At 45.1% G+C, this 13,675-nt stretch overlaps 1 protein-coding gene across 3 annotated transcripts in view; it reads left to right on the top strand.

The window, feature by feature from the left end:
• MAP6 (microtubule associated protein 6) overlaps window positions 1–7,589 on the top strand; it is a 47,338-nt gene extending 39,749 nt beyond the window's left edge. The window contains exons 4-5 of one of the 3 annotated variants that reach the window (XR_015285152.1): window positions 454–729; window positions 941–5,164. Coding sequence is in view for 2 of the 3 variants with exons in the window: in XM_086883385.1 (XP_086739511.1) it covers window positions 454–514 (61 nt within the window). In the remaining variant the exon portion in view is untranslated. Of the gene's footprint in view, window positions 1–453; window positions 5,165–7,420 lie in introns of those variants that run through there. The other 2 variants (XM_086883386.1, XM_086883385.1) reach the window with 2 other exon arrangements.
• Window positions 7,590–13,675: the final 6,086 nt, after the last annotated feature.

Here is a 13,675-nt window from a genome sequence, read left to right as displayed (position 1 = left end):
GGCATCTGGATGAAGTGAACAAGGAGGGCAGACAACAAATGGAATTTTGAAAGTCAAGTCTCCCTCTCAAATACTTAATAACGGAGTGTCTTAGAGTTTGTTCTTTTTCCAACCTAAATAATTCTAAATAATCAGAGAGTGATCAGAGGTTTTGCAGAGTTGTCGCTTTGACTGCCATGAGTAGTCTCACGAGAAGTTGCCTCCCAGCGTCCAGTTTTACTGAGCTGCTTTTGGAATACATTGTGTCCATTCATCTAGGATCCTTGTGCATGGGCGGATGAAGAAGTTTTTCCTTGACACTCTCCATCCTTCCATTTCAGCTTGGGCACAGAACTGAGCTCCCTTTGAAAACCTCAGTTATCATTTTTACATCCCTGACTGGTAAAAGGATGCTTCATCAGCTGACATATCAGCCCTTATACAAATGCATGTCATGATATTCTTTTGATTTAGGATTTATTTAGAGATGTGCCAGTGCAGGAGAGAAAGAGACTTTTTAAGAAGATGCTTCTGACATGGCTTGCACCTCCCAACATCCAAGGAATAACAACCATCCCCAACAGTGACGTCAGATCAAGAAGAGAAGACATACAGGAAGGAGAAATTCCTTAGTATAAACATGATGATATGGATGTGCTCAGCTCTAAGAACAGTGTCTTTTCCAAAACTGGAAAATATTGTGATGTTCAGACATAGGCTTCTGCTCTGCCTTGTTCCAGCAGCGTCATGGTAAGTTGGATTCTGTTGGGGAATTGGCACCTCACTTCCATTTGTCCTTATTCACCTGAGCTTTCTGGGTTGAGAGCAGTTCCACTGATGCCACTCAGTCTACTCCCAAGCTCAGGGGTGTGTGATGAGGGGTAACACAGCTCTGACTACTTCAGAACAGGTCTGTCATTAACTCCGAATTGCTTGTAAACACTCTTAATTTCTGTTGCAGGGTGCCTTGGGAACAACTGCCTTATCCTGGCTGTCATGACAAGGACATGTGAGGCAAGAATAGAAGAATCCTACAAGTGCATTGAAGGCATCTTTATGCTTTCTAAAATGCCAGCTTGCCCCTCAGGCAGTCTACTCCACGGGAGCCAACGACAAGGACCAGTCACCAAGAAAATGATGGATGGTAGTGGCAGATCTTAGTGATATGTGAGAGCCCTGACTGCTTTCAATGTGTTCAGTGGTATGAGAAATGGGAAAGGGAAAGCATTTCTGAACCCTCCTTGTTGTCCTCTGCCTACCCCAACCTAGCCTGTGGCATGCAACAACCCCAAGCCCCAAAGAAAGCTGGATGTTCACATATCTTCTTGGAGAATCCAGTGTGTCCTCTCTAGCTCTGAAAGAGGTCTGGAGAACTGGGTCACAGCAAAGAGTGAGGAGCACCCTGCATGGCACAGGCGGAGGGAATCTCACCATATGATGGGTGGCAGGTGGGTCTGTTCTTGTCAGTTAACAACATCCATAAGCACTTCATGGTTCCAGTACCAGATGGTCGAGGTAGGGAGATCCTGAGAGCAGACCTTGCCCATTGGACTGACCTGCTCCTCAGGATTTAGTACCCAACTGAAGACAAGTTCAGCTGCAGCCGCCTTGTTTGGACCCAAGAGATTCTCCCAGAGAACCTGTGGCGTCCCCATACCTGAAGTGTTCAAAGCAAGATTGTACTGGAAAACCTGGTCTAGTGGAAGGTGTCCTTGTCCATGGCAGGGGGGTTGGAACAAGAGGATCTTGAAGATCCTTCCCACCCAAATAATTCTGTGATCCTGTGATTTATCAGCAGGGACACCCCCCCCCCAGTGTACCCTGAATTTAATGAAACAGATAACGCTTTGGAGCTGCACAAAGGATAGTGAATGTCTTCGCCCTCCTTGCCCTTGCTCTCTCCCCTCTCCCCAAGGTTCTCTGCTGATCAGAGATCTCTCCCTGTTGGCTCCTTCCCTTGCAGTCTGCAATGCCCTCACCTCCCCATCTGACCCATTTGCCTGCCACAGCACCATTTCTTCTTGCCTTCAGAATAATTTTCCATCCTCTCTGCCAGCTTTTCTGTGTCCGTCCCACAGCTGCTTCTTCAGTCTTTGCTTTCTCCCACCCCTCCCCCTCCAACACCTTTCCCCTCCACATCACCCCAAATACCCAGCTCCACTAAGGACCTTCTCCTTCCCATCCTCTCTCAGTTACTGTCTCATGTCCTGTCTCTCTTAGATTGGAAGCCTTTTTCTTTGCCTGTACTGTGTGATATCACTCACTGTTTGAATAAATGATACCTCACCTACCAACTGCCCCTTCTATCTCTTTTCTTGGTGTGACTTCACTAGATGTGTCTGCAAGTGTGTCTGTCCTGGTGGCCAGTCTTGCTTCTACAGATCTGTCTGTCTTTTAGGATGACACTGGCTTATGCTTTTGTCCTCTGGTACCTTTGTTTCCTTTTTTTTACAGCCACAGGGACAAGCTTTGTTATCAGTGTAGGAACCTGGCACATTCAAAGCTGAAGGATCTTCTGTCCCTTGCTATTCTGGTGCATCTGATAAAGAGGTTGGCCTTTCTCCAGCTTCTTGCAGAGCTGTCCTGTGCTGCCAGGTGGCTCAACAAATGCAGCAGATGAGGAAAGTGAAGGAGAAATCTTGTAGCCCAGAGCAGAAGCAGCTGATGGTAAAGGAATGACGTTTCACTGTAAGAGGAAGCAGTGGGCAGAGATACTTCAGTGGAAATCCAAGCAGATATATGTCTCAGGGGAATCAGCAAAAGATGGCTTAGCATGTTTCAGAGATGGATGCCCAGGAGGCATCTTGTGGCTCAGAAGGTGCCCTGGATATCTGCTTCCTTCATCCCAGGCGAGATGAAGGACCATCACCTGCCTGTGGTTCCTTCTACCTGTGAGTACATCAAGGACCCAGTTGTGACCCAGTCTCAGATGGCTCTTTGCTACCTCCTTGTCCTAATTTATTGCCTCAAAGTGCCAGTTTGGTTGGTGCTGGCTGGAGCTGTTGATGCACATGAAGATGGTACTTCTTCCCAAGTGCTCATGGAAAGTTACAGGAGCAGCTTGGTTCCTCAACCCTTACAGTGACCCTCCCTGCCTGTGGTGTGACACCAGCCTGCCAGAAAGCAAAGGAGACTCCTGGTCATGCTGAGTGAGCTCAGAGCGTGGTCATCAGCCTGATTTCATGGGCCATCTGCAGGAGTTAGGTCTGAGGACTTAACGAGAGGCAAAACTGAAGAGGTTTGGTGGACATGTATGGGAGCAGTGCTCAGTCCCCTGGGCCTCCTTCAGTGCAAGAGCAGACAGAAGAGATTAAATGTGTGGAGAGCTCAAATATTCAGTGATGAGCCTGGAAATGCCATCTAGAACAAGCAAGACTTGAAGCTGGGTTGTGCCTGACATCTCCAGGCTGCAGGAATTTTGGTGTAGGTGCTGGAAGGAGGCATTGGGAAAGAGGATCAATCACTTGATGTAGGTGTGTCCTGGTTTAGGGCAAATTTGGGAGAACAACACAGCCCAGGAGCAGCATGCAGGGGAGCAAGTGCTATTTTTGAACACAGACTGTGCACTTCTTCTTCCCCACTCTTCACTCTCAGTCTTACAGGTGCAGAACTTTGTATGTAACATAAACAAGGCAACTGGGGATAGAAGCATAAAGTCACCCCAGAACAAGGTGATATCCTCCATCTTTTCCTATGTGCCACCATGACTTACTTCCACCTGCCTTGCTTCCACAGTGCTGCTGCCTCCTCCTCCAAGCTGTAGATTCCACCAGCAAAAAAAGCACTGAAAGAAAATCTCAGCTGCAGTTTTAGGGGCTGAGTAGTGTTTAGGACATGATACCTCCATGCTGCTCAGGTCCTCATCTGACTTGGAGGTATGCAGAAGTCTTCTAGCATCTAGATTTCTGCTATCAGAGCTCTGTAAGAGCTTGTCTATCTGCTGGTTTGGTTTGAATTCCAAAGGGCTGAATTCCTTGTTGCTCATCCCACACCTACATCAGGCCAGATTATACAACCAGGCACTTTCTTCTTCAGACCTTGCTGGACCCAAACAGGTGCACGTTTCCAGGTCTCACACCTTTGCAAGGACAGCAACCCCTCTGCTTGCTGAGGTATACAGCAAGGCTGAAATTCTGCACTTCCCTGATACGATTCACAGTGATACCTCTACTGCTTGATGTGCCTTTTCCAAAGAATACACCTGAGACCAATTATAAAGCACCATGTTAAGACCATTTTTCAGGACAAAAAAGGTTTTTTTTTTTTATTTTTGTTGCTGTTTTGTAAAGACAAGTTTCAGTGCACAAAGGGCAACACAGCATTTGGAAGACAGAACTGACTTGTCATACCCTACTACAATCTAACTGGGAATTGCATTTGCCGAGAAATCAACTTTCTGTCTTCTGAGGAATATGAACCTGCCAATGTCCTCCTGGATAAGGGCACTAACCAAAAGGTGGTTCCTCCACAGACAAGAGCTGTCTTCTCGCCTGAATCCTCTGGGAAAGAAAGGACAGATTTCTCAGATTTCTTTAAAATGTTCCTTCAGCACCCAAGTTCTGTGCCTGAGGCTGTTTCTGAGCTACTGGTAGAGGATTCCTGCTGCTTCTAGTTCTCTTAGAGGCAACTTTTAATTTTCTCTGTGCCTTTACAGACTCATAACAGCTCCCAAATAGCTAAACTGCTTTAAATTAAAGTCATTTTGCAGAAGACAAGTTACCGGATCATTTTGATATGAGGCCAACATGAAGATGTGAATTCATAGAGGAACAGGGATGAGATGTGAGCAGGTCCTCCACATCTCTGAGGAACAGGATAATACTGCTGGAGCTGTCAGAGGCAAGTTTAGACCCAAGTCACAAAATCCCAGCTCCATGTGGTTATACCAGGACCAACAAAGAGGAGATGGTGCTATGTGTGCTCATGGTGGCACATGAACACCCCTGATTATTTCCAGACACCTTGTGCTGCCACTGGGAAATGAACCCCTGCTGAATTTCATACTCTTTTCTGCACCTCTCTCAGACATATCAGGAGGAGAAATCTGTCACCTCCAGTTCATCTCTTCTATATTTCTCACCTTCTCACAAAACTAACCCAACAATTTGCCATCAGCAGCCCTCATGAGGGCAAAGATCTCCAGACTCTTTCCTCGCTTGGCTTAAATAAAGATCATTCATAAATGTTACTGCATGTGTGTTGGGGCTTGTTATGTTTCAGGATCAGGCTTCCTTTCAACTTTCCAATTTGCACACTGCCAGCTCACTCTTCCCAAGGCTGGTACCTAGGACTAGACCTCACTGTGCAGCCCTGAAGAGAACAGCCACAGTTATTGTCAGCTGTGCATGCTCATGCAACTCCAGGGGAAAATATTGTAATTACCTACCGCTCACACTCCTTCCATTTTAAAACAGGTTTGAATGGACAGTCACAAAATTGTCTATATTCATGCAAACAAAAAGGAAGCCAGGGGATGAGATGTGACATAGTCTCTTTCTCTCCTTAGGCCTGAAATCCATGGCTGAAGGATGCACACAGTCATGGGAAAAGAGACAGCAGATTAAAATGAAGAACATACATTGCATGCTTTTTGACTGTCTCAACAGGTGGGGACCATCCCAAATGCTGCTGAGATAGAGGAATTCCCCTGGTGTTTCTAGCAAGGGCTCAGGAAAATGCTGGCAAATGAAAACAGTTTATGTTGCTTCAGGGAGAGATGATTTTTTGATTTCAAAGCTCTCCTTTGAAATGCAGGGTAGCAGCAAGAGCAGGGTTGGATACCAAGAAGAGGTGGGATGGCTCTGGTGTTGACCCACCTGGAGCCAGCTGAACATGGATCATCATGTGCACACTGGCACCTGCGATCATACCCCATAGTTCCTGCATCCTCCCTCACTGAATGAGCTGTGACAATGTGCTCGGTATCTGCAGTAGTTGCTGATGGCCTTCAAACTGCAAGTGCAGGTGCCCTTGGGCACCACTTCCACTGGCAAGGATGTGCAGGCATCTCCAGCCTCCTCCAGTGACCAGGCAATGGGTCCCATCCTAGCAGATGACTGCATCAGCAGTATGGACCTGGTCTACCCTGACAGTGGGGCATCTTTCCAAAGAGAAGCTGCTCTGCTTTTTCTCCCTAATCCTTCGATTTACAGTGCTGGGCTCACCTCATTCCCATAGGAACTACTGGGCTGAAAGAACTCGTCAGATTTCCTACCAACCTCTGCCAACAGCTTCTGGCAGCAAATGTCTCTCTGTAGTAAGCAAAAAGAGCAAGTTGAGGGTGAGTATTTGAGAGACAGATGTCCTTCCAGGGCTCTTCACATGGTCCTGCCCCACAAGCCTCTCACACAGAAACAGTTTTTCTTGTGTCTGGGTTGGGCTGATTTAATAGATGAAGAAAATGGTAACCAGACACTCCATGGTGTCAGCCCCTCCTTCCCTCCTCTAACCTGGAACCATTCCTTCCAGAAAAATGATGCAAGACTGGGGTACAAATGGGGATCTCCACAGTCCCTTGATGAAACCACCATGTAAAGCTGCTCATTTTAAATCTTAAGCAGGCTTTTTGTGCATCATCAACCGCTTTATGCCTTTCTGCACCCTCAGAAACCCGTTCCCATCCATCCATGTCTCTCCTCATCCCCAGAGATCCTCCTCCTCTTTCCTAATGAAGATTGATTCCCTCATTCCCTACAGGTCTTTCCTTTCCCATCCCTCCCTCTGTGCTTTCTCAAGAAAGACCCAGCCTTCTTTCCAACACGTGTCCAGAGCTTTTACTGGCAGCATCTACCTTAACTCCAGGGTGCCTTTTTTCTTTTGTGCTGCCATCCAAGACTGTCCAGGTACAAAGGTGACCCTGCCAGGCATCCAGTATCTTGGTGCCACCATCACCTCCTGGTGTCTTCTGGAGGTATCAAACAGAAAAGGGGTGTTCTCAAAAATTGGGAGTTAGTATATGTTAGCTGTGCTTATTTTCCTGCCTATTTTAATAGGTTCCAGATGCTTCCTGAGTGGCACAAGAGCTCAGCTCAGCTGTGACACGGCTTTTGTTACCTGTCATGAGGGAAACAAACTGCTTCTTTGTGAGACAATTTTACAGCAAGGTGTTTGTTTGATGCAGGTTATAATCAAATTGCAAGCATTTTTTGTAGCTGATGGTAGACATGATCCTGGTCACAGTTAAAAGAAGGGCTGGTCAAAAAGTCCAACCCAAGCCCTCACAGGTTTTGTGGACATCCATGGCTTTTGGACCAGTTCTTTGCAGGGAGCAGAACCACTCACCAGCCAGCCTGAGGACATACCAAATGTGTGGTTGCTTGGGGAACACTCTGCAAAGCCACTGGTAATGGGGAAAAGTCCAGCTCAGGGGTGGCATTTTTTTGTCATGGGCCAGCTGATTGCTCTGATAGCTTTGCAATGACGCTCTTTCTCTGCTTTCCAGGACCCATGAAAAAAACACTGGTGCTACCGACCAAGAACCTTAGTGCAGGACGAACTCACGTGAAGTCAGGAACTTCGGACTGAGCAGCGGCTGAAACAAATGTATAGTTCGCATGAAATGTGTATTGTCTGGCTGGCATAAAATAAAGCTGATGTTGAGAGCTGAAAGACAACTTCTATTGTCTCTCAAGCACTTTGAAGTTATTGTGTGATGCAGTTAGCATGTCTGTGCCTTGATTTATGTATAGTAAAGTTACAGAAAAAAATGGGCCCAATTCTCCCTTTATTCATAGATGGGAAGCAGCACTGGTTTTAAAGGTCTCTGTATTTTACATGGGCAACAGAGAGATAGATGCATATCCATAGCTTGTGGAAATATCACACTAGATTTCAGAGATTAGGCCAGAATCCAAGCCAATAGAAGCAACAACTCTCTTCAAAGATCCTTGGAAGATTTCATGCACTATAAATTTTTAATCACTGACTGGAACTTGTGTTTGGATATTGCCAAGTGAGGCACACCTTGTGCAACATCTGGCAGATCCCCTTGTCACTGTGCTGTAGCCACAAGTATTTCAGACCTTCTGAGGCTGCTGATATTCAACTAATTGCAAATTTGGGTATCACTTAAGGCAAATCATAGAATTGTTTGGGTTGGAAGGGACCTTATAGTTCATCCAGTTCCACCACCCTGCCATGGGTAGGGACATATTCCACTAGACCAGGTTGCTCCAAGCTCCATCCAACCTGGCCTTGAAGACTTCCAGGAATGAGGCAGCCACAGCTTCTCTGGGTAACCTGCTCCAGGGTCTTGCCACCCTCACAGGGAGGAACTTCTTCCTGATATCTAACCTAAATTTTATTTCTTTCAGTCTGAGCCCTTGTCCTGTCACTACATTTCCTGATGCAGAGTTCCTCTCTGTCTTCTTTGTAGACCCCTTCATATACTGGAAGATGTTCTGAGGTATCCAGACAACCTTCTGTTTTCCAGGCTGAACAGCACCAATTTTCTCAGCCTGTCTTCTCAGGGGAGGCGTTTCCTTATCAAATGCTGGACAAGACATCAAAACTTGCTGGAAAATTAGTATTTCTTCTCAGCTTATTTTCTAAAACATGTTTTACTGAAAAACTGTGAGGTTGTTCACAAATGGAGATGTAGGAAAAATATAGTTTACTCATAGTTGTTCTGTATGTTCATCTTTTCTGAATGAGGTTCTGTATGTTTATAAGACTGGACTTGGTGATCTTGGAGGTCTTTTCCAACCTTTATGATTCCTATAGGATACATGTGGCGCCATGACAGGAGATGCAATCCAGTTCTACAGCATGTCCTGTACAGATGGCATGGAGTCCCCAGGCTGCAATTCCAGCAAAGCAGTGACTCAGCATACTCCAATATATATTTCTAGGTTTAGGCTGAAGTGTTCTGACACTTAGAGATGAGATTAGGTTTACTTTCCTAAAGTGGTAACTAGGCAAAAGGTTGCTCTTCCTTCACAAATTAGTTATGCAAAGGAGGTACTTCACTGGAATACTCCACGGAGCATGGCAGCTCCGTAGCCCTCCAAATCCAGAGGGTTTGGCTTGCTGGGTCTAGTTCATAAGAAAATTGCCTTGGGGTTGGAGAAGTCATTAATGTATTACAAAGTGAAAATGCAAGTCCATGACACACCTCCTCCACCTCCTCCTCCTCCTCATCCTTGTCATCATCCTCGTTCTCCTCCCCCACCTCCTGATGTTCACATTGTGGGGAGTTCTCTTTGGTAGCAAGGAAGTTGGAAAGAACATCCTTGTTAAAGGGATAAAATACAGAGAAATATTTGTCACAATTTTGTTTCTACAACCTTTTATAGATCAAGTGAGAGCCTTTAGACCATCTCTGCATTAGGTTCAGATTTTTGGTAGCAGCTTTACTCAGAAAACCTGCTCCTAAAAAGCTCTGGCTTGCAAATTCTCAGGAATGGCCAATCAGGTCTATTATAAAAATGAGTTACTGATTGAATAGAAGATAACAGACAAAAGGCCTTAAACAGATTTACTTACTACACAGATTAAAACGAAGAACTACTACTAGACTTCCATAAAACTGTGCACAACATAAATGTGCCTATACTATAGCTAGCAAAGAAACAGTATAGATTAGGAGTCAATGGCACAAAGAGTCTTTTCACTCAGTGTCTGGAATAGTAACCACAAAGTGTAGTCCTGACTTCAGGGAAAAGCCCCACACATATCCAGGAATTGTGCAGAAGAATTCTGTTTTGTGTAAATTTTGTGTAGCTTTCACAGCTTGTAAAGTTAAGTGTCTTTCAATCAGAAATCTGAGCTTATCTTTCTTCAATCTCACTTGTAGCATTGGGTGTGGATGGTAAGGTGATGCTACCTTCCCAAAAGCACCTCCAGAGGAGACAGCATCTGGGCAGGCTGCAGTCACACAAACACAGACACAGACAGACACACACTCACACGCTCTCAGACACACCATGGATAGCAGTCGCTAACGGAGAGGCAGGAAGGGTCTCTGCACGGAGTTCCAGTGGGGTTTATTCCAACCACACACCAAAGAGGTTCAGGAACAAAGATAAGGAGCAATCGAGGGTCCAGGAATATATATAGGATTGAGGGGGAGGATCCAAGGGTCAGGGTCAAATAGAAACAGGGGAAAGTGGTGCATAGGAGGGGTCAAGGAGAGGGAGAGCCAATGGGATTACAGGGGCGGAGGATTGCACCAAACTGGGGCCAATGGGGAAACAGGGAAGGGAGAACTTTCTAGGGAAGGTAAAAACAAGGTAACAAGAGGTACAAGGTAAAAAGAGGACGGACAGCCAACAGGCTAACCGGGTATAGCAACTGGGGTACAACAAAATGGAGGTGCAAAGCGCTATGGGAAAAGCCTTTCTTATTAATTTAAAAAGGGGGGAGAGCCTTACACCCTGTGTCTCCTTCCACGCCATGATAGCTTTTGGCTCCAGAGCCTCCACACTCACTCTCAGGGCATGTTTATTGTCACCTGGGAATGCCACCTCAATGGCTCAAGAAATAACTCACTACCAGGCAGATGTCCAGCTTATCTCACCAAACAGCAAACTCATGTGGGGGGGAAGATGCCCTGAGCTATCCCACCAGCTGACAGGCAGAACAGATAAGCCCTCCTGCGAGGAGTTTCCCTGACAAGAGTAATAGTAACTAATTAAATATTTACTTTAAAGGGATGGAGATTACATGCCTATGAATAATTGCACTGTGTGCCTCAGCAGCTCAAGGATCCTTGTTACACATGATTAAGTAATTAACTGTTCTTATATATAATTACCATGATTGCACAATTATTACAGAGGAGACCAGTCCAAAGGTCAGGTGCCAGATGCTGGTTGCCTGCAGGAGGTTTTGCTCTAATTCCCTGGAGCTGTTGGTGTCCAGTTAGCCAAAAACCTTATCTATACACAATTATGAGTAGTAACCCACATATCCACAGTGGAAAACTTGAGAAAAAGATGTTTGTTCTTCCAGCAGTATCTGATTTCTGGAGTGGCTTGGAGAGGCAGAAAATCCAACTCAAACATGCATCAGAAGAAACATTTTGTCTGCCTCTTCAGTTCACTGAAGGTGAGAGCAGGAAAAAATGGTCACCAGCTTTCATTTCACCAGTGGAAAATGTAGGGAAATGTGTCTGAGTTAAGTAGGTGAAATTTCCCAGAGGTAGGTTTTGTAGCAGTAGAGTTGATTTAAATGCTGACCTAAATCAAGGCAGAAGAAAACATTTGTGTAACACTTGTGTAAATAGTGACATGGTTTTCCACCAGACTGGGTACAATATTTCAGACAAACCAAAAAAAACCTAAAGTTCTAATTTCATTTCATATAGTACTGCAGTGTTCTGACTTACCATAAAATCATGGAATGGTTTGGGTTGAAAGGTGTGGGAGTCAGGCTGGCTGGGATGGACAGGGGGCTGGCCTCAACCGATTACACAGGAGGCATCAACTTAAGGCCATGGGAAGCAGGATGCCAAGAGGGAAAACATCTAGCTAGGCTACGGTGAGAAGAACAGGATCATGAGAGTTATTATGCTAATGTTGTCATTCCATACTAAACAATGTTTCTAGTTTTTTTTTCTGATTGGTTATTATCATTTTACGTATAAGATTATGTTCTGAGTTCCTGTTGATGATTAGTTGCTTGTGTTATATATATTATTATGTTTCCCCCGTTTTGTGGTCTTTGGAGATTGCCCTATTCTGTGCACAAATTATGTTCCTTTGTTGTTTTGCTTGTTATTAAAGTTCTTTTCTGGGCTACTCCATTGTACCCATCTCTATTTCTATTTTGCCACTCAGCTCCCAGCTGGTCCGGTCCTGAGGTCATGAATGCTGAATCGCAACAGAAAGGGACCTTAAAGACCCTCTCATCCCACCCCCTGCCATGAGCAGGGACATATTCCACTAGACCAGGTTTCTCCAAGCCCTGTCCTGTTGCTGTTGAACAGTTGAATAAGGAGAGTTGATTCAATGCAGCAGCAGAGGTAGATCATCAGAAAGGATTTTTTTTTGGAACTTTCTGCCCCTTTTATAAGATGTTCCATTACAGGTTTAACATGATTGGTAAAGGGAACAATACCTCTCTAGTTCCATTGGTGGAACAAGAGAAAACACACTTAGCACAGCTGTACAATATTGTTTTGAGAACCATAAACTATTTACAAAAATAGTCCTTGAGACAGAAATGTTCTCAAGAAACTTTCCCTTGGGAAGAGGATTTTTTACTGACAGGCTGAAAACCTTTACAGGCTCAAAAAATCAGGTGCACACTGTCCAACCTGGCCTTGAACACTTCCAGGCATAAGATGGCCATAGTTTCTCTGGGCAACCTGTGCCAGGGTCTCACCACCCTCACAGGTAAGAATTTCTTGGCAATATCCCTTCTTATCCTGCCCTCTGGCAATGGGAAGCCATTCCCCTTTGTCCTGTCACTCCAGTCCTTTGTCCAATGTCCCTGTCTGGTTCTCTCAGTCCCTTTAGGCACTGGCAGGGGCTCTAAGGTCTCCCTAGGACCTTCTCCTGTCCAGTCTCAACACCTCCAGTTCTCTCAGCCTGTCTCCATAACAGAGGTGCTCTATTCCTTGGAGCATTTCCATGGACTCCTCTGGATTTGATCCAGCAGTTCCATGTCCTTGTAATGTTGGACCCCAAAGCCAGAGGTAGCACTGTAGGTGGAGAGCTCTTGAACAGGACAGTCTTCCCCCTCCTCAGCTGTCCCCACTGTGGGGATGCAGACCAGCATCACCTCTTCATCACCTTAGAATTTTCATTTTGCCACAAGCTGGAGTATTTACAGTTTATAAAGAAAAATCAATAATTTCTCCATTCCTCATATTTCTCTCCCCTCCCTCTTGGTGTCAGCTGCTATCCTCAGACACCTGTTTCCTTTCACTTTTTGTTCCATTACCTTTTCTTTCCCTACACATTATGTTCTCCTCAGGTTCTTCCTACTCTCAAAAATAATCAAGTTACTAACTGCACTGCCCATCCTATGTATAATAGATGATTTCCTGCCTTGGTTTTCCTTTTACATTGCAAAGTCTTTGCAGCTGGGAATTTCCCTACATTTGTGACCTGCTCATCTTGATCTTATCCTGAGCTATTACTGTAATTAATACATGTGACAGTAGGAACTATCCTCCTGCCAGCAAGCTTAATTCAATGCTGCTGAATTGTGCATGCCTACTTTTATCTGTTGTGTTGTGAATGTGGCCCATTCTTCCAGCCCTGGCTGTGGTTTGCCTCAGAGTGGTGTAAATGTGTAAGACTGAGGGAGAAGAGGAAATACCTCAAGCAAAAAAAGTCAAAGTTGAAATAAGAGCAACACAGGAGACCAGAAATTAGAGGAGTGAAAGAAAAGTAGTATTTCAGATTCAGAAATTAATGAAATGGAGAATTTCATTCATTTCATTCATTCATAATTTCATTTCATTCATACAGAAGCAAGGGGGCAAAGTTTTCTCTTCCTACATCCAGGAGCTGGGTAATAATACTGGTGGAGAGAGTACATATACCCTAGAGAAGAGGAGCAGCTGTACTGAAAAACAAAGGAAAAGAAAGTGCTTGGGTGAGTGTTTCAGACTGGATTTCACCTTTTGTAGGCTCCAGGCCTCACAGCTTTGAGGGCATTTGCTCATTTTCAGGGAACAGCATTGCCCAGGGATAGGAGATGTGTAATGTTCACACTGGAGATGCTTTACTCACCAGCAGCACTGGCA

Source organism: Cyanistes caeruleus, chromosome 3 (assembly GCF_971803275.1).
Source record: "Cyanistes caeruleus chromosome 3, bCyaCae1.hap1.1, whole genome shotgun sequence".
NCBI lineage: Eukaryota > Metazoa > Chordata > Aves > Passeriformes > Paridae > Cyanistes > Cyanistes caeruleus.
The sequence above is the reverse complement of the archived record's forward strand: the minus strand, read 5'-3'. Positions and strand labels throughout refer to the sequence as shown.